Source organism: Saitoella complicata (genome assembly GCF_001661265.1).
Source record: "Saitoella complicata NRRL Y-17804 unplaced genomic scaffold SAICOscaffold_10, whole genome shotgun sequence".
In the NCBI taxonomy this organism is placed as follows: Eukaryota; Fungi; Ascomycota; class Saitoellomycetes; order Saitoellales; family Saitoellaceae; genus Saitoella; species Saitoella complicata.
This window is the reverse complement of record NW_017567001.1, coordinates 67,483-83,327: the sequence shown is the minus strand read 5'-3', so window position 1 is coordinate 83,327 and position 15,845 is coordinate 67,483. Positions and strand designations below refer to the sequence as shown.

The following is a 15,845-nucleotide window of genomic DNA, read 5'->3' as shown; positions in this document are numbered from 1 at the left end:
GAAGATCTGCATACCACCACGCAACCTCAACACAAGGTGGAGAGTAGACTCCTTCTGGATGTTGTAGTCGGAGAGGGTGCGGCCATCCTCAAGCTCTGTGTCGCCACCAAGGTTAGCATACACGCCAAAACAAACGCGTCAATGGGGCAAAACTCACGCTTTCCAGCGAAGATAAGACGCTGCTGGTCGGGAGGGATACCCTCCTTGTCCTGAATCTTAGACTTGACATTGTCGATGGTGTCGGAAGACTCGACCTCGAGGGTGATGGTCTTGCCGGTGAGGGTCTTGACGAAGATCTGTTGCCACCCGAGTTAGCCGACCGTTCTGAACAAACAGAAGTGACCAAGAGCTCAATTGAAGTCCATCAAGCTCAATGGATATACCATACCTGCATTGTATGTGATTGACTGTCTGTTGGGGTGTTATGGTAGGGAGTGGAGAGCAGGGTTGCCGTCGGAGGGCGAGCGGGGCTCTTATACGGCGATGCGTCATCAACTGGGCTAGCGCGCGTAACTCACCCACCCGCGCACAATCGAACAGTCTCGTTCCTGGCCCTGACTAGACCCGCGAGGAGGGGTACGGGCCGCTGCTGGACTTGCGAACCTGGGAACTCGCTGTATCGTATCAGTAAGATGATCGACGTACAAGTCATCTTTGGAGGACTTTGGGGGCGGGGGGGGGTAGAGGAAAGTTATTGTTATTCTTCTTCGCTACCAGCATCTGCCTGGACCGTCGAGCTATCAACGGGGTAGTGAGCCATAATAAACGCCGCCCGATCAGTATCCGTCCTCATAGCTTCCCGCGATGCCTCTTGAACGCCTCAGCAACACTCATTCCATTCTTAACATCCTCCATCACCTTATTATCTGCTGCCGTAAGCTTCGGCATCAGTTCCAGAACTTCTTCAACCCTACACACCCGTCAGTACATGAATGGGCGGACTTGGGAATGGGCCACACTCACTTCTCCTTCGGACAACACACTACCCCATCCAAATCAGCGACAATCACGTCTCCGGGGTTAATCCACACATCCTTTCCGTTACTCCCGGACGCGTTCAAACACAGCGGAACATCAAGTTCACTCGGTTTGCACTGGTCTCCAGTACCGATAGTAGAGGTACCCCGTGAGAACACAGGGAAACCGAGTGATTGGTGCTCGGAGACATCTCGTATCCGTCCATCGATGACTGCACCTACCGCACCGAGATACTGGGCTCGTGCACCCATGATGCCACCGAATGCTGCGTTTACTTGGTTGCGAGGAGCTGAGATGAAGAGGACTGAGTTGGCGGGTACCGTGTCAATCTAAGGGCATCCTCATCAGCACAGTCCACGTGAACGAATCAAAGATTTCGCACATAGTGTCCTGGAATATTCAGCTTCGGCGCATCAGTTTCTTCTTTCGACACCATCTATCGGGAAATATAAGTACGTTTCGACATCTGGGTTTCCGGGAGCCTTAAAAGTACCTTCACCGTGTAGGCCTCCCCTACGATTTTAGTTGAGCCTGCTTGTCTCTCAGGCGAAAACATCACGATATCAGGAAGAAGTCCGGCATTCGGTACTTTCAGCTTCAGCAAAGCGTCGGAGACCTAGATACTCCCTGTAAGAGGGCTGATCCATTCCGCACGGACGAGTCGCTTACGTCACAAGCTCCGTACTGGGCGAATCTATCCGCAAGAGACATGGTAACTGTCTGCTCAAAGTTCGTGAATCAGGTCAATTGTCGTCTGACCTCTGAAATGTGGGGTCCGATAGGCGTACTTTAGAGTTTCGAAGGTGAATTCGGACCCACGGAGCGGTTGATTGCAGAGAGGGTTCGAGGAGAGACTTGCTCATTTAAAGGGTCAAAAACGTTCAAGAAATGAGGTATAAAAGAAAGTTTCGAAGTCGTTATATCTTATTTCCATTCAGGTATGGGTAGTTGTTGTCGTGCCTGACCAAACCCGTCCAGGGTGTTTGTTTACCTGCGCGATGCGATTGCAGCGGTCTGAGAGAGCAGCAAATACGAACTTCATCACCACCAAGACGGACGTTCAGTATAGCTAATGGACAGCCTCAAGACTCCAACACGAAAGCGCAAGTCGCCCACTTACGCGAACGAAAATGCCGTTCTCACCGCCGCCGCGAAAATCAGCTTCGGTACGCCCTCGACAGTCGAGCGACGGTCAGCAACCTTCGAGGCAAAGACGCCGATGCACGAAGCGAAGACTCCGATGATTCGCGCAGCATTTAGAAGATCTGCAGGTGTGTTGGGCGAAGTGAACAATCTGCTTAGTTCTGAGCCGATCCCAGAAGTTGAAGACGCGTCCGGAAGTCCAACGGCACCGCCAAAAGAGCCTGCGCCTTCAGCATCACGCAATGGACGACGAAAATCGCGTAGACAAAGTTACTTATATGCTACGAAGAATGCGCAGATGCAGCGCGAAGTGGAGAATGACCTGGAGCAGGCGCGACGGGATGAGGAGGATGCCAAGTTAGCCACAGGAGATGCAATGGGTATGGATGGGGATGAGGAAGCTGGATTGCTTTTTTTGGAGGCGCCTGGGAGTGTGGAGCGACGAAAGAGGAAAAGCATGGACCGCACAGATGATCTTACGGCTGCCATGCGAGGAAGTCCGTTGCGATTCACGTTGCCCGAGTCTACCTCGGAGCCGGAGCACGAAGCGGATGAGATGCAAGAAAATGCAGAGACACAAAATCAGGCGGCGACGCGTATTCAGACCTGTTTCCGGGCGTATCTCGCTCGTCAGGAGCTGGCTGCGTCACAGCTTGCCGCGAATGAGCTGAGGCAGCAGATTCTGGCCGCTACAACCATACAAGCCCTTTGGAGAGGATGTTTTGTACGAAGAGGTTTGATGAGACAACAGAGGGCTGCCGTTACTATCCAGAAGGCATGGCGTGGCCGGACAATTGCCGTACCGCAAGCTGAGGTGTCTAGCGCACCAGCACAGGCAGAACCTTCTACGGATATTTTGACCGGCTTCTTGGCGCGCTGGGAAGCGAAGAACGCAGAAAAGAGGGCGGCTGTCTCGTCGACCATGGCATCCCTAGGGACATCCAGTGCTTCCTCTATTCCCTCCTCCGCCGAGGTGAGAGAACCGTCTCCTGAGGCCGCTGCCGGGGAACCGCTTGAACCACTGAGACCGAAGCGATCTGGTCGGTCACGGAGTAAGATCGCTCAGCCAGCCACTGTGTTTTCACCTGTCGGGTCAAAGGCACCTGTGATTCTTTCCGCAGACCAAGCACCGTCGGCGCTGCTAAGATCAACGCGTGAAGTTGCTCCACGATCTCGGTTGCCAGGGCCTGGGTTCACTGGCTCGCGCCGTGTAGTAGTACCCGCTTCGGTATCGGTCTCATTACCCAGTGCAAGTGTCTCGGCCGCTCGTCCTCCGGCTCAGGCTACCACTCCATTGAGGAAGACTCTCACGACAGAGAGCGTTCTCTCCAGTGGTGCCTTACGAGTGCCCAGCCCTAGTCCGCGCAAAGTTGGCTTGGGTTCGCCATCACGGAGAGTGAATCCAGTTCGCACCGTCCCAACCGCTGCTCCACCAAAGCTTGCTTTGCACCCTCCCACTAGTTTGTCGGCAGCAACCGACGTGCCCGCGTCACCTCGGTCGTTGAAGCGTCCAGTGACCACCAGTTTGAGTGGTTTAGGTTCTCCATCGCGGAAAAAGGTCTCCGCGTCGTCAGCGAAGAAAGCCGCTCTCTCCGAACCTGAAGTGGCAGCACCTGAAAGGTCTCTACGCAAGCGACCTGCCACTCCTGCAGCAGCAAAGGCATCCGGTATTCCGACGTTGTCAAATTCCACATCCCTTCCTTCCCGGAGATCCAGGCTGCCTACGCCGGTAATTGCGCCAACTGCATCTGCTAGTGCTCTTGCCTCTTCGACGTCAACGCCTGCTCGTTCTATGGTGTACTTCACGCCGGCTGAGATCACGAAAGCGACGCGGCAGAATACGCATCAGAACCGCTTGTATCGCTGCGACTTTGAACGAGTTGTTGTCAAGAAGGATGTGCCTAGGCCGCCGTCACCTAATGCCAAGGCTCAGCATAAGATGGCCGTGGAGGCTCGTGCAAAGCGTAGAAAGCTCTTGGAGAAGAAGGGTCAAGAAGGCCTCACCATGGGTCCTGGTGACGATGAGCCCTGGCCCTTCGTGCGACCGACACCTTCGAAGAAGCGCATCCGTTGGGGTCCGCAACTTGACGACGATGAAGTGGACAATGAAGAGAAGATGCACAGTAGCCCAAGGACGGCTAAGGAGAAGGGTCCTGGCAAGGGCTGTATCGCCAAGGAGGTACGACTTGACGAGATGGGCAATCCAGTCGATGCGAAGGAACCACTTACCCCCGTGATCGGAAGATCGGGTAAGGTGGTGGTCAAGAAAATCTTGTTCAAAGGAGAGCAAGACGATTAGACATATTCAGACTTGGATCATGGGCTACAAAGGAGTTTTTGGGTTGGCGCAAAACATCGGGGGTTTGGTCGGTTATAGGATAATAGTGATAATGCGAAAATGCCATCCTCATTCCTATCGTACATGCAATTCCTGCTAACGCACAGTGACTAGCCGTGTGTATATCCTGTTGTTGCTCAACGGAGGTTCTGTAGTGATGTTAGTCTCATCGGAGGGAAACGCCGTGAAAGGGATTTACTCACGCTGCGAACATCGTTGTCACCGCCGTGCATAGCGGCATGAGCCCTAGCCTTGTCCTCAGGACCACGGTGACCTTCAAAGTCGTCCGCAGTCACGTCACGACCGGCTCCTGGTCCCCAAGATCCTCCGCCCTCCTCGACGGGGATCTTCTGGTTATCACCTCCTCCAGCTCCAAGGCCACTGCGTCCGACCTTGACATCCGCAGGGTCGGCTCCGGGGACGTTGGCAACGCCGCTTTCATCAACGTTGCTCTCGTCAGCGATGATTGTACCCTTCTGGTTCGCTTTCATCTCCTTCGGGGCTTGGTAGTTGCCCTACCGAGCAGTGTGAGCGTGAGAACAATTCCAATGCTGACCAGGGCCGGGCTTTCTTACCTTCGCGTTGGCGGCATCAGCTTGCTCAGCAGCGAATTGCTTAAGATCAGTCATCGTCTTCAATTGATGTGTGGTATGTGGTAGATTGGGCGGTCTGTGGAGATATCCGGCTTTATGTCTTTCATGTCGCGAGCGCGGAGCCTGACGTAAGGATGCTGTACGGGTCTGAACCGTTGTGGCATCATCGCGTCAACTGCAACGACCGCGAAGGTTGCCCTGCGCCCCTGTTCTGAAAACTAGAGTTCACCATGAATGTATTAAAATGCTAGGATATGTTAGAGTTTCCTTGAAAACGCCGAAGAAATGTCACCTTTGCCCCATCCCATCTGCAACGCTGGATCCCGATATCTCGCAACCAAAGTGGTCGTTCTGTCAGTGATCCGGAAGTACTCATCCTGGATCGCCTTCCAGACAAGTGTGAACAATTGCGTAGAGCCCTCCTCATCTTCTCCAAAGTGTTTGTCAACTCTCTTGTAGAGAGCATCGACACCCTTCCGGATTTCCTTCGCATCATAAGTAGCGAGAAGCTTTCTGATCGCGGACTTCGAATAGGCGACCCGAGCGGAGATGTCCTCAGCAGGGTTTGCCTGGATCAGAGACTCTGCGCCTTCGACAAAGTTGAGAAGGATTCCAAGAGGACGTCGGGTGACACTCCTGATGTACAGCGACAAGTTCTCCTTGTAAGAAGACTGAGCGTTAAACTTGTAATCCTCCAGGATATCTATCCCACGCGTATCCACGGCCTGCACGTAATGATGCATATTCTCGACCATCGTGACAGCGTAGTTCAGCTGCTCCTTGTCTTCAGGGTCAACGGGTCCTCCGGTCGCAGTAGGAAGTTCCCGAGCGATACGCTTGAGGGACTCGAACATTGCCTTGTTGATCTTCTCGTAGTTATCGTTAACGGTTAGGCGGATGTCCAGGTTGTGTACGCCCTCGCCTTGAAGTTGCGTCTCGATACGATTGGCGAAGTCCGGAAAGACCTTGAAGAACAGGACAACTCCTTTTCGCTTCGTGCCCTTCACCTTGGTTTCTTCAATGGCCCTGATCTGCTCTTGGATGAATCTAGCAAGGATACCCTCAATGCGCTCGCACAGCTTCATAAGGAACACAATCGCGAATTCGTGATCGGTGTCCATCACGCGTGACAGGTGTAGCTGAAGCACTTTGAGGATACCGACACACTGAATTTTGTCCAGGTTCGTACACCACTCGGCAAATGTTCGCATGTCGTCGCGCAAGAAACCGAACGCTTGATCCATAACGTCCGACAATACCCTTGCAATGGTCCTGTCTGTGTCTTTCGACTTCAACTGATTCAGATCCTTCAGGTTCAACTCACGGCCAGCCTGATGCTCGACATAATCGGCGTAACTGTCTGATGATACAGAAGAAAGATGGAAGAGCTTCACCAAGAAGTTTTGCTCCTGAATGAGGATTGGCATAATCTCGTCAAACATCGAGGCAATAACCTCGTGGGCATAGACCTTCCCTTCTTGGTCGCGATCCTTTTCACGACCCAACGCTTCCTCAATGGGTGCACGGAGGTTACGAGCCACAGTACCTGATCGCTTGAGGGTAGCAGAACGCATAGTGGCAACCGTACTCTGCATGGCAGCTTCTCTCGCACCAGTGAATGTCATCTCATTCTCATCTTGCGTAGCCTTGCGAGTCATAGTCCGGTATGCGTCAATGAACTCGGCACAGTCAGTGGAGTATGCCGCCTTGACGGGCTTGACATAGTGCTGTTGCAAGTCGGCGAACCTCTGCGCATTAATCTCCTTCGCGTAGAGCATCAGAGGAGCATAACGATAAAGATGGGTGTAGGCTTCGTCATGACTCAACAGTTGTGGTTTCCTTTGCCTTGAAGACTTGTCCTTGGGACGAACGTAGGTGATGACACCAGCTTGGAATTTCATGATCATGAACTGAGTGAGACGTCGCAAGAACTCCTCACTTGCAGCAACGTAGTCTTGACGGCGCTCTTGTACTGCACCCATCCCGCCCATACCAGCCTTCACAGCATCTGCTTGAGTAGACATAGTCCTTAGCGCCTGGTACAGCGGCACGAGGTTCTTCTCGACGGTGGCGAGGCCTTGAGGTGACTCTAGAGAAGCACTTTGCAGTGATTCGAGCTGCTCGGGTCTTATCACAATTGTCTCAAGAAGATTGTGAAGTTCTGACTGTAAAGCACGCTGGTTGGCTGTGAAGACCTGCAAACCACGGCTCTGACTTTCGATGTACGCGATGTCATCAGCGAGGGTATTCAGCTCAAAGGCATACAGCGTAAGCATGGCATCCATATTCTCACACTCGAGGACCGATTTGTCAATCTTGGCAAGCAAGTCAGACATCCGCTCATCTCCTTCTACAATAGCATGGTTGTTCGCAGCTTCGATAGCCGCCAATTCATCGCGCAACGTTTCCTCCAACCGGTCCGCATTACCAAGTGCAGTCCAATCAAAGTCCTCCAATACCTTCTCTACTTCATTCAAGCCATCCGTAGCGTTGTTCTCAGACACCTGGATGTAAGACCGTCGCCTAGACTGAAAAGACGCAAGCGACGTGACCGAGCTGCGGTTCCGTCGCTTGTTTGGCGATCTTGACCGCATGGGCGATGATTTCCGCGGAGGAGGCGTGAACGGTCGTTCTTCCTGGGGAGGCTGCTCCGCAACGAGCACAGGAGGCATGAATGTATTGTCTGACTGCAGCGGCTTCACTGGGCTTGGCATCACGATGGGACTTGCAAGCTTCTCCGGCTCCGGCTCCTCCTCACGAACGTCATCAAGCTTCCGTGGCGTGACAGGTAGTTGAGGGGTACCCGTAGCACCGGCCAAACGCGAACTCGACGCACCAGGTGATTCGCCCATGTCGCGGTCCACAACGTCGGTCATAGGTCGGTGCTGCTGTTGAGGTTGAGCTGCCGACTGAGGAAGCTGATATGCACCGAATTGACCATCCGCCTCTGCATAATCACGATAGACCGTCTGGGCACGCGGAGCAACTTGCGGTCGTGCCCTGTCTTCTTCGATATTGGGAACACTTTGCTGCCTAGGAAGGTCATTCTGCGTGACTACAGGTATCGTCTCGCGCGCCGGCTCAGCAGCATCGATCATAGGTTTCATTGCCTGTAACGGAGCAGTAGTCGGAGGACCGAAACCTCGTAACTCCCTAGCAGAAAGCTGCCAAGGAGCTTCTGGTCGAGCTGCAGGTGCTAATTCCGCTGTATCAATAGGCGGCCTAGCCTGATGGTCCGAAATCTTTCTAATCGTTTCCGACAACATCCTTCCCGGGGCTGCGGTAGCTGGTGGTTGCCGAGCAGGCGGTTCGGGCTGCTCTGCAGGAGGCGTAGCAACCTCTACCGGTGGTGTCATCATAGGCTGCTGCGCAAGGCGTTGCAATCGGCCTTCTGGTGATTGAGCAGGTGGACGCAATGGTTGCGTCTCAGCATGAGGCTGGAGTGGTCGAGTGTTAAAGTAATCTGGGTGGGTGGTGTTGACTTCGCGAACAGTTGTAGGTCCTGGAGCATTCGGTGATGTCGGAGTACGCGCGGGAGCAGCTTGAGATGAAGGTGTTCTAGCAGAGTCCACGTAGCCGAGTGGTGTGAGAATCGATGAAGTAGCTGAAGTCGTAGATGCCGAATCAACGTAACCCAACTCTTGCCTTGGCGGCTGCTGTCTGGGAGGTGGCACTTCGTACGGTCTCGTGATGCTGGTCGCAACACTTGCGATTGTCGATGCAGACGGAGACTGTGGTGCTCTTGAAAAGTCCTGCTGCTGAGGCTGAGGCGAGAATTGAGCTCGTAACTCGCTCTTTGCTGACATCGGCGGTGGTTGTACCGAAGTCGCGGATGTAGCCGACAGCTGAGCAGGCTCCTCGTAGAAGCGAGATGAGGTAACCGGAATCTGTACTTGTGGCCGTGGCGGACGGGAACTTTGTAATGGCTGTGTTGGCTGTAATGGCGCAGTGGCCTGTGTGCGTACAGGAGCCTGTTGACTCTGTGGTGGAAGTGCTGAAGTTGGCAAGGTCTGCTGTTTGGGTTGCCGCGTTGCTGAGGATACTATAGGGAGATATTAGCATGGCTCCGGGAAGAGAGATGCACCTTGCCTACCTCCGACATCGTCATTGAATCCCACCATGTCCGGAGACTTCCCTCCAGTGTACTTCCTAAACACCTTCACCAACCCATGCACGAAGTTCATCTTTTCTCTCCTGGAATCAGCAACCCAGTAGTATGGTTTCTGCATAGTTATTGTGAATGCTGGGCCCATTTCGGCTTGTGGTCCTGGACCATCCTCGATCTTCTTCAGCTCATCCAAGTTCCATGTCTTGCCGACACTGAACGTCCCATTGGAGTTCTCTCGGGCCTTGTGCATCAGAACTCGGCCGGAACGTCGAACTGCGACGACGATATATCTGACTTTGCGATTCGCTGGATCTGAGCCAGGCGGTGCCGGGGTTGATGGGTAGTAGACATCCTCGGTGATTTTGACATGAAGGATGTAGCTCTCCAGAGCCTCGCCATCCTCGGATCGTGCGGCGAATAGTGACCGCTTGATCCTCTCTTTTGCCTCGTCTCCTGAACGAGATGCGACGGACATGCGGTTAGTTGAGCCTTTACAATGTTTGTATGCTTCTGAGTTGTTGATGACATACGTGGGACCCTGCCCAGCGCGGGTGTACACAGCAACCCCGGCAGTTCTCCCAGCCCGTCGCAAATGGGTATGTTTCTGGAGACAACTTGGGCAAATTGAGCAGAAAGGTCAGGCAGATTCTGTGTATTCTCTTCCCAGCACTCCGGTTAAGGTTTGCACGTGCCAAGCCCAACTTTTTATCTGGCGGCGATAACGCGGAAACCTCCAAATCCTCCAAATGTCAATTCCGGCCAAGATGACTTTCCCTGCCGACCTTCTCTCTGCGATCCACGCATTCCTCGAGTCCAACTCACTCCCTAAGACCGCAAAGGCTCTCGCGAAGGAAGCATCCGGCGACCTTACCTCCACCGACGCCGACGCACTTATCCAGGCATGGACGGATTACAAGGCCAAGACTGCTGAGTCTGACGCCGATTCCAGCACTACATTGAAGAAGGATGAGTCCAGTTCGAGCGACGACAGCTCTAGCGACAGTGATGAGGAAATGACCGACGCGAAGGCCGAGTCTACTGCGGCTACTACGGCGAAGAACTCCGAGAGCGATTCGGATTCTGGGGATGAGAGTGATTCTGAGAGCAGTGATTCGGATTCTGACTCCGACTCCGACTCTGACTCCGACTCCTCCTCCTCCTCCTCCGGCTCTTCTTCTTCTGACTCCAGCTCCGATGCTTCCGACTCTGACAGCGACAGCGACGTCAGTGACAGCTCGACACCAGCTGTCACCTCCTCTTCCTCGGAACCTGACAATGACTCAGACAGCAGCAGCAGCAGCAACGCCTCCTCATCCTCCTCACCTGCATCCTCCTCATCTTCATCCTCCGCCTCCTCTTCGTCTTCTTCCTCCAGCTCCAACAGCTCTTCTTCGTCAGATTCATCATCAGACTCCGACTCCTCCTCAGAATCCGAGAAGGACGAGAAGACCGAGGACCAGAAACCTGCAAAGCGGGTCAAGCTCGACGTCCCCGTCAAGCTACCTCCCGGCACCAAGCAACCCGGAGAGCGCTTCTCCCGCATCAAGATGGACGAGATCTCTTACGCCGATGATTCCTTGAAGGACAACTCGTACGAGGTCGCACATGCATTCGATGAGGCTACGTACGGAGCACGGGCGAGCAAGGATTTGTTGGTGACGAGAGGAAAGAGGTTTACCGCTGAGAAAAACAAGAAGAAGAGGGGTAGCTTCAAGGGTGGAAAGATTGATATGGTTACTAGAAGTTTCAAGTTTGCGGAGTAGAGGATGAGGTGTAGAGAATGGGCATTTTTTGGTGATTTACGACAAAATATACGTCAGTTGCATTTCTACCGTCGACCTCAGAATCCGGGAGTGTTAGTCCTCAGGTATCATCTGTGATCGTAATCAGAACATTCCTTCGGCAAATCTCTCTTACGAATCACTTTCCGCGATCTCAGGCCTTTCCCCAGGTCACCCCACATTTCGAGGTCTCCGGAAATCAACCCTGATCCACCCCCCACGACCGAAAACACACCGACACCCAATCATCTGTGAAGTTCGGCGCCTTGTCCGGATTTTAAGGACCATTTTCCCGAAATTACACGTCATCCTTGAACATTTGGAGATGGCAGAAGCGACATGGCTGGAGGGCCGGGGCGTTCTCGGTCTGCGGGCGTCGGCTGGTCTTGCTGTTCACCTCGAGCTTGAAGGTCTTGTCGGCTCTTTTGCTTCGCATTCAAGGTGCGAAGAATGATTTCCAATGGCAATTGATAGTTTGATACTCTTCCTTCTGCCTTGAAGCTTCGAGGAGTGCTGTGATCTGTCAGGCCTCGGGCCTCTGCCGGGACCTCATCTCAATGGAGGACATGTGGCTTTCCGCGGGGTCTCCATGGGGGTCCCACACTGATCAGCGCCCACTGACGGAAGAGAAAGGTTGGCCCATGGACCCGGTTTAAGGATCCCTGCTTGTATGAGACGAGCGTGGGCATTGTTAGACGGCCGGCTAGGCATGCTACCTACCCCACTTTTGGTTATGGTCAGTGAGTTCTGATCCGGTCAGTTCGAGGCTATAAAGACCGAGGGATGTCCCTTCTTACCGACTAATCCCCAGCCAATACCACAGCAATGTTCGCCTCGATTACCCTCATCGCCGGGTTCCTCGGTACAGTCTCCGCCGGGAGATGCAGCAGGCCCGACTCTCCAACTTGTCAAGCTTTCATCACCACCGGCGGTGTGATTCCCAACCTCACCGTCGCCGCCAACAACTCCGAGTTCCATACCTGGCGTCCCAAGTTTCACGCTCAGGCGCCGAACTCATGGCAGAACGACCCGGTCTCGTTGTACTACGATGAGACCCGTGGGATGTACCATGTTGGCTATCAGTACCACCATGCCCATGTCAACTGGGGAAACATCTCTGATGCCCACGCTTTCTCGCCTGATCTCGTTCATTACTACGATATTGGAGACCCGTACAACCCGCTCATGTTGGGTCCGTCTACCGAGTATGACAGCAAGGGTGTGTTCTCCGGAGGTGCTATCGAGAATGGATACATGGGATACATTACCAGCATGTACACCAGTGTGACCAATGCCACCAACTGGGCTCAGGCGAACAACTCTGGTGTCGAGTCTCAGTCGCTCGCCTATACTCCCGACAACGGTGTGACCTGGATTAAGGTTGACGAATACAACCCCGTCATCCCTCGTGAGCCCGATGGCTGGAACATCACCGGATGGCGTGATCCCCTCCTCTTCCGTGATCCTGCCCTTGCCGCCATCATCGGCGATGACCCGGAGCAGGTCTATTGCCCCATTGCCGGAGGTATCCAGCAAGTTGGCCCCAGGCTCAGTCTCTACAAGGCCGACGACTCCAACCTTACCTCATGGAGTTGGTTGGGTCCCTTCCTCTACCCCGAAGCCAACACTACTTGGAACGAGGAGTGGTCAGGTAGCTGGGGTGTCAATTTCGAGATGGGTGGTTTGTTCACGCTTCGGGATGAGAGCAACCAGACTCATTTCTTCAGCACTTTCGGTACCCAGGGAGGTCGTGAGCCTGGAAATGGTAACTACGCTTTGTTTGCTACTGGATCCATGTCGAAGAGCAGCAATGGTAGTGCTATTATGGATACTAGCGCCGTTGGTATCGTCGACAATGGTAACTCCTACGCCCAGAACAGCTTCTGGGACACCAAGGAGAACAGACGAGTCATGATGGCATGGACGCCGGAAGACTTGAACAACTACGGAATCCTCGCTCAGGGCTGGCAAGGTGCGCTCGTTCTCCCCCGTGAGCTATTCGTGAAGACTATCACTGGTGTCACCAACCTTGCCTCTGAAGTCGAGGAGAGGGCTGCTTGGACTTACGAGAAGGAGTCCAACGGATCCTACACTGTCGAGACCCTTGGTCAGAGGCCCATCTCCGGGCTCGAGTCGTTGCGCAACACCTCGGTCTGCTCCACGATCCCTGCTCAGGCTGTCTGTGCCGTTGCCGATTTCGTTGACGATGGCTTCGGATACAAGTCCCTTTACAGCGCCGTCACCAAGAACTACGAGATGCAGCTTAGCATTGACTTCTCCAAGGACCCCTCCGCCGCTGCCGGCGTCGTCCTCCGCAAATCCCAGTCCGGTTTCTGTGAGTACACGTCCATCTGGTACGATGCCGCCGAAGAATACCTCTACGTTGACCGCGACCAGTCCTCCATTTACAGTCCCTACATCACCAACACCACCATCCAGACCAAGTTCCGTCTCTGGGAGATCAACGGTGAACGCGAGAAGTTGGACCTTCGTATCTTCGTGGATAACAGTATCCTTGAGATTTTTGCGAATGATGTGTTGGCGTTGACTACGAGGATTTATCCTTACCTCCAGGACAGTAATGAGATCGGATTGATGGTGAAGAATGGATCGGCGCAGTACAGCGATGTTACCGTCTGGGACGGTTTGGACAATGCTTGGCCTGAGAGGCCGTATGACACCAGTGTTCCTCTTGTCTGGGATGGTCCTGAGATTACTGACAACGGACGCTTGTGGGTCGGCAACTGAGGCTCAGGCGAAAAGGGCGCGAGAAGTGAGGAAACGAAGGGTGTGCCCCAAGGACTTTGGGCAGCTTCTATCGGTGTGATGAGTATTCCTTAGTACTGTACGATTACTGTGAGAACTTGTAATGAATCAAAAGCATCGCGTATTACCCAATTGCAATCCTAAGCAAAGCGTCCTAAGATATGATGTGATAAACCCAAAAGAACAACGAAACAAAAGAAAAATATCCAGCAGGCAACCTTTCAATAACATCTAACCAGAAACGTTCTTATATTGAATCTCGTCTTGAATCTCATCTAGAAGCTAATACCGAGACCCTGTCCCGGCAAATGACTCGGCCCCCTCTGACCACTGGTGCTCGTCATCCTCTCAAGCGGCTTCCAGTGAACAGGCTCCATGGCGGGACTCGGAACGGCAGCCTGTGCCAACGCGTACAACGCCCTGCTCGGGTTGTTCGGAGGCTGCGTCGAGAAATTGGCCGGAAAGGTAAATCCCATCTGTGCCCGCTGCTGACCCGGAACCGGCGGCGGCACCTGCAACTGGATGGGAGGAGGAAGGAGGGGACGTGGCTGATACATGCCAGGAGGACCAGCGTTGTCGTAGGATTGGACGGGAGGAGTCATGAGATATGATCCGCTCTGCGGGTAAGGCGGCGGAGGGCGGAAGGGCCCTTGAGAAGCGTAGGGCGAGTAGCGAGTAGCGCTGACTGGGTTGGGTTGCATCGGCGTGTTACTGTTCACCCCGTTGTGGTTGTACGAGTAGGGAGTGTTGATGTGAGTGACACGCTCCTGAGCGACGAAAGGGCTTTGGGTGTCTTGCCTCACCACGCGAGTTGGGTGAGGAGAGGAGTAGGCGCGGGCATCCCTCCTCTGCTCTTCCTCGTGGCAAGCCTTGGCTTCCAAGTATCTTTTGCGGTGGATGGCAGCTTTCTCCTCCGGGGACAAGTGCTTGATTTGCTCCTCCACGTCCTCTTCTTCCTCAACCGAATTGGTGTAACTCGAACCGGGTCTGCTGCCACGAAGGGACCTTTCCTTCTTGATTCTGAACTTGTGCTGACCAGCAGCGGAACGAGCCATGTGATCGCGGACAAGAGCAGACTTCTGAGCAGAACCCTTGAGCGGTGTTAGAAGAGCAATGTCAGGCTCGGTATGACAACGGCGGATGTGTTTCGTCAAGGTAGTCTTGCGGCAGAAGCTCTTCTCACAGCCCTCCCATTCGCAGGCATAAGGTCGGCTACCAGTGTGGATCCGCTTGTGGCGAGACAATGAAGACGAGTCTGCAAAGGTCCTACCACAACCGAGCCATTGGCAAGCGTGAGGACGCTCACCAGTGTGGACGCGAAGATGAACGGTGAGAGCGGATCGTTGTATGAAGTCACGACCGCAGTCCTTCCAGGGACATGCATAGGGACGTTCTTGGGTGTGAATGCGGTAGTGGCGAATGAGATCGGACCGGCGGTTGAATTCCTTGTCACACTTCTCCCATGTACAAGGATATGGCTTTCCGTCGTACATCTCCTCCTCCTCCTCCTCATCATGATCATCAGGAGACGAACTCCTTTCCTCGCTGTGCTGAACGAGCTCTCCAATGTCCATGTTGGCATCCGTAGCTTTGCGGTGGCGAGGCCTGCTCACGTAGTCGGCAGCGGAGACCAAAGAAGACATAGAGTCCGGAGTTGAGGCCATCTTTCAGGGTGTTGATGTTATTGATGGACGAGATGAGATGATACGCTGAGGCCTGCCTCGACTTTGAGGTGGCGAATTGATGGATAGTAAAGTAGTGCTATGAACAGCGACCGGTTGTATGCTGGCGGACTGTGCTCTTGATAGACGAGCTGAGAGGAGCGCTTTGACGACGTTGGATAGGCGAAGAGGTCGAAGCGATGACTTCATCCCAAGTGGAGGAGGAGGATGGGAGGATGTTGGACTATAAGGGCGAAAATCCGCTTGGTTCCCCTGTTTCATGACGGCAACAGCTTGACTTTCCCATAAAGTGTGGTGTACCGGGGTACCCTTGTATGCCCTTCATTTCCCTGAGATTGCGCGCCTGCAGTGAGTGCCGCAGGGTGCCTTTGAGTCGGAGAAACCGAAGGCCGTTGAATTCGTCTCGAAAATAAGGAGAAAGGACCGATGCGAGGTCGTAGTACGCTGTTATCCTTT

General features: G+C 53.8%; 9 protein-coding genes across 9 annotated transcripts in view; 3 read left to right on the top strand and 6 right to left on the bottom strand.

The window, feature by feature from the left end:
* Window positions 1-564, bottom strand: part of SAICODRAFT_65409 (ubiquitin) — a gene marked incomplete at its 3' end in the record, with an annotated part of 1,656 nt that extends 1,092 nt beyond the window's left edge. Inside the window, exons 1-3 of the mRNA XM_019170142.1 lie at window positions 389-564; window positions 158-296; window positions 34-95 (exon numbers count right to left, since the gene is read on the bottom strand). Coding sequence (XP_019024456.1) covers window positions 34-95; window positions 158-296; window positions 389-394 — 207 coding nt within the window. The 5' untranslated portion in view covers window positions 395-564. The remainder of the gene's footprint in view (window positions 1-33; window positions 96-157; window positions 297-388) is intronic.
* Window positions 565-678: 114 nt separating this feature from the next.
* SAICODRAFT_79576 (RraA-like protein) lies at window positions 679-1,714 on the bottom strand. Its single transcript, XM_019171161.1, has 5 exons — window positions 1,648-1,714; window positions 1,472-1,594; window positions 1,361-1,414; window positions 964-1,307; window positions 679-910 (listed from the first exon to the last, which is right to left on the bottom strand). Exons 1-5 carry the CDS (start codon window positions 1,687-1,689, stop codon window positions 790-792), a joined length of 684 nt encoding a protein of 227 aa, XP_019024455.1. The 5' UTR covers window positions 1,690-1,714; the 3' UTR covers window positions 679-789.
* Window positions 1,715-2,050: 336 nt separating this feature from the next.
* On the top strand, window positions 2,051-2,636 carry SAICODRAFT_18841 (uncharacterized protein; the record flags this gene model as incomplete). The annotated part of the gene is made up of 2 exons (XM_019166016.1): window positions 2,051-2,249; window positions 2,307-2,636. Coding segments are annotated over 2 exons (528 nt in total), but the record flags the coding sequence as incomplete, so codon positions are not given.
* A 1,947-nt stretch (window positions 2,637-4,583) lies between these two features.
* SAICODRAFT_30091 (uncharacterized protein) lies at window positions 4,584-5,352 on the bottom strand. The gene is made up of 3 exons (XM_019167588.1): window positions 5,035-5,352; window positions 4,663-4,974; window positions 4,584-4,608 (listed from the first exon to the last, which is right to left on the bottom strand). The coding sequence occupies exons 1-3, from the start codon at window positions 5,086-5,088 to the stop codon at window positions 4,597-4,599; spliced, it is 378 nt and encodes a 125-aa protein (XP_019024453.1). The 5' UTR covers window positions 5,089-5,352; the 3' UTR covers window positions 4,584-4,596.
* On the bottom strand, window positions 5,310-9,635 carry SAICODRAFT_7063 (uncharacterized protein; the record flags this gene model as incomplete). The annotated part of the gene is made up of 2 exons (XM_019170596.1): window positions 5,310-9,094; window positions 9,146-9,635. 2 exons carry the CDS (start codon window positions 9,633-9,635, stop codon window positions 5,310-5,312), a joined length of 4,275 nt encoding a protein of 1,424 aa, XP_019024452.1.
* A 272-nt stretch (window positions 9,636-9,907) lies between these two features.
* SAICODRAFT_30089 (uncharacterized protein) lies at window positions 9,908-10,994 on the top strand. The gene has a single exon (XM_019167587.1). It carries the CDS (start codon window positions 9,925-9,927, stop codon window positions 10,921-10,923), a length of 999 nt encoding a protein of 332 aa, XP_019024451.1. The 5' UTR covers window positions 9,908-9,924; the 3' UTR covers window positions 10,924-10,994.
* A 1,595-nt stretch (window positions 10,995-12,589) lies between these two features.
* Window positions 12,590-13,839, top strand: SAICODRAFT_30088 (concanavalin A-like lectin/glucanase). Its single transcript, XM_019167586.1, has one exon. The coding sequence runs from the start codon at window positions 12,616-12,618 to the stop codon at window positions 13,687-13,689; it is 1,074 nt and encodes a 357-aa protein (XP_019024450.1). The 5' UTR covers window positions 12,590-12,615; the 3' UTR covers window positions 13,690-13,839.
* Window positions 13,840-13,849: 10 nt separating this feature from the next.
* On the bottom strand, window positions 13,850-14,214 carry SAICODRAFT_30087 (uncharacterized protein). The gene has a single exon (XM_019167585.1). The coding sequence runs from the start codon at window positions 14,181-14,183 to the stop codon at window positions 13,983-13,985; it is 201 nt and encodes a 66-aa protein (XP_019024449.1). The 5' UTR covers window positions 14,184-14,214; the 3' UTR covers window positions 13,850-13,982.
* A 662-nt stretch (window positions 14,215-14,876) lies between these two features.
* On the bottom strand, window positions 14,877-15,200 carry SAICODRAFT_56486 (uncharacterized protein; the record flags this gene model as incomplete). The annotated part of the gene is made up of 1 exon (XM_019169452.1): window positions 14,877-15,200. A coding segment is annotated over one exon (324 nt), but the record flags the coding sequence as incomplete, so codon positions are not given.
* Between the last annotated feature and the right edge of the window lie 645 nt (window positions 15,201-15,845).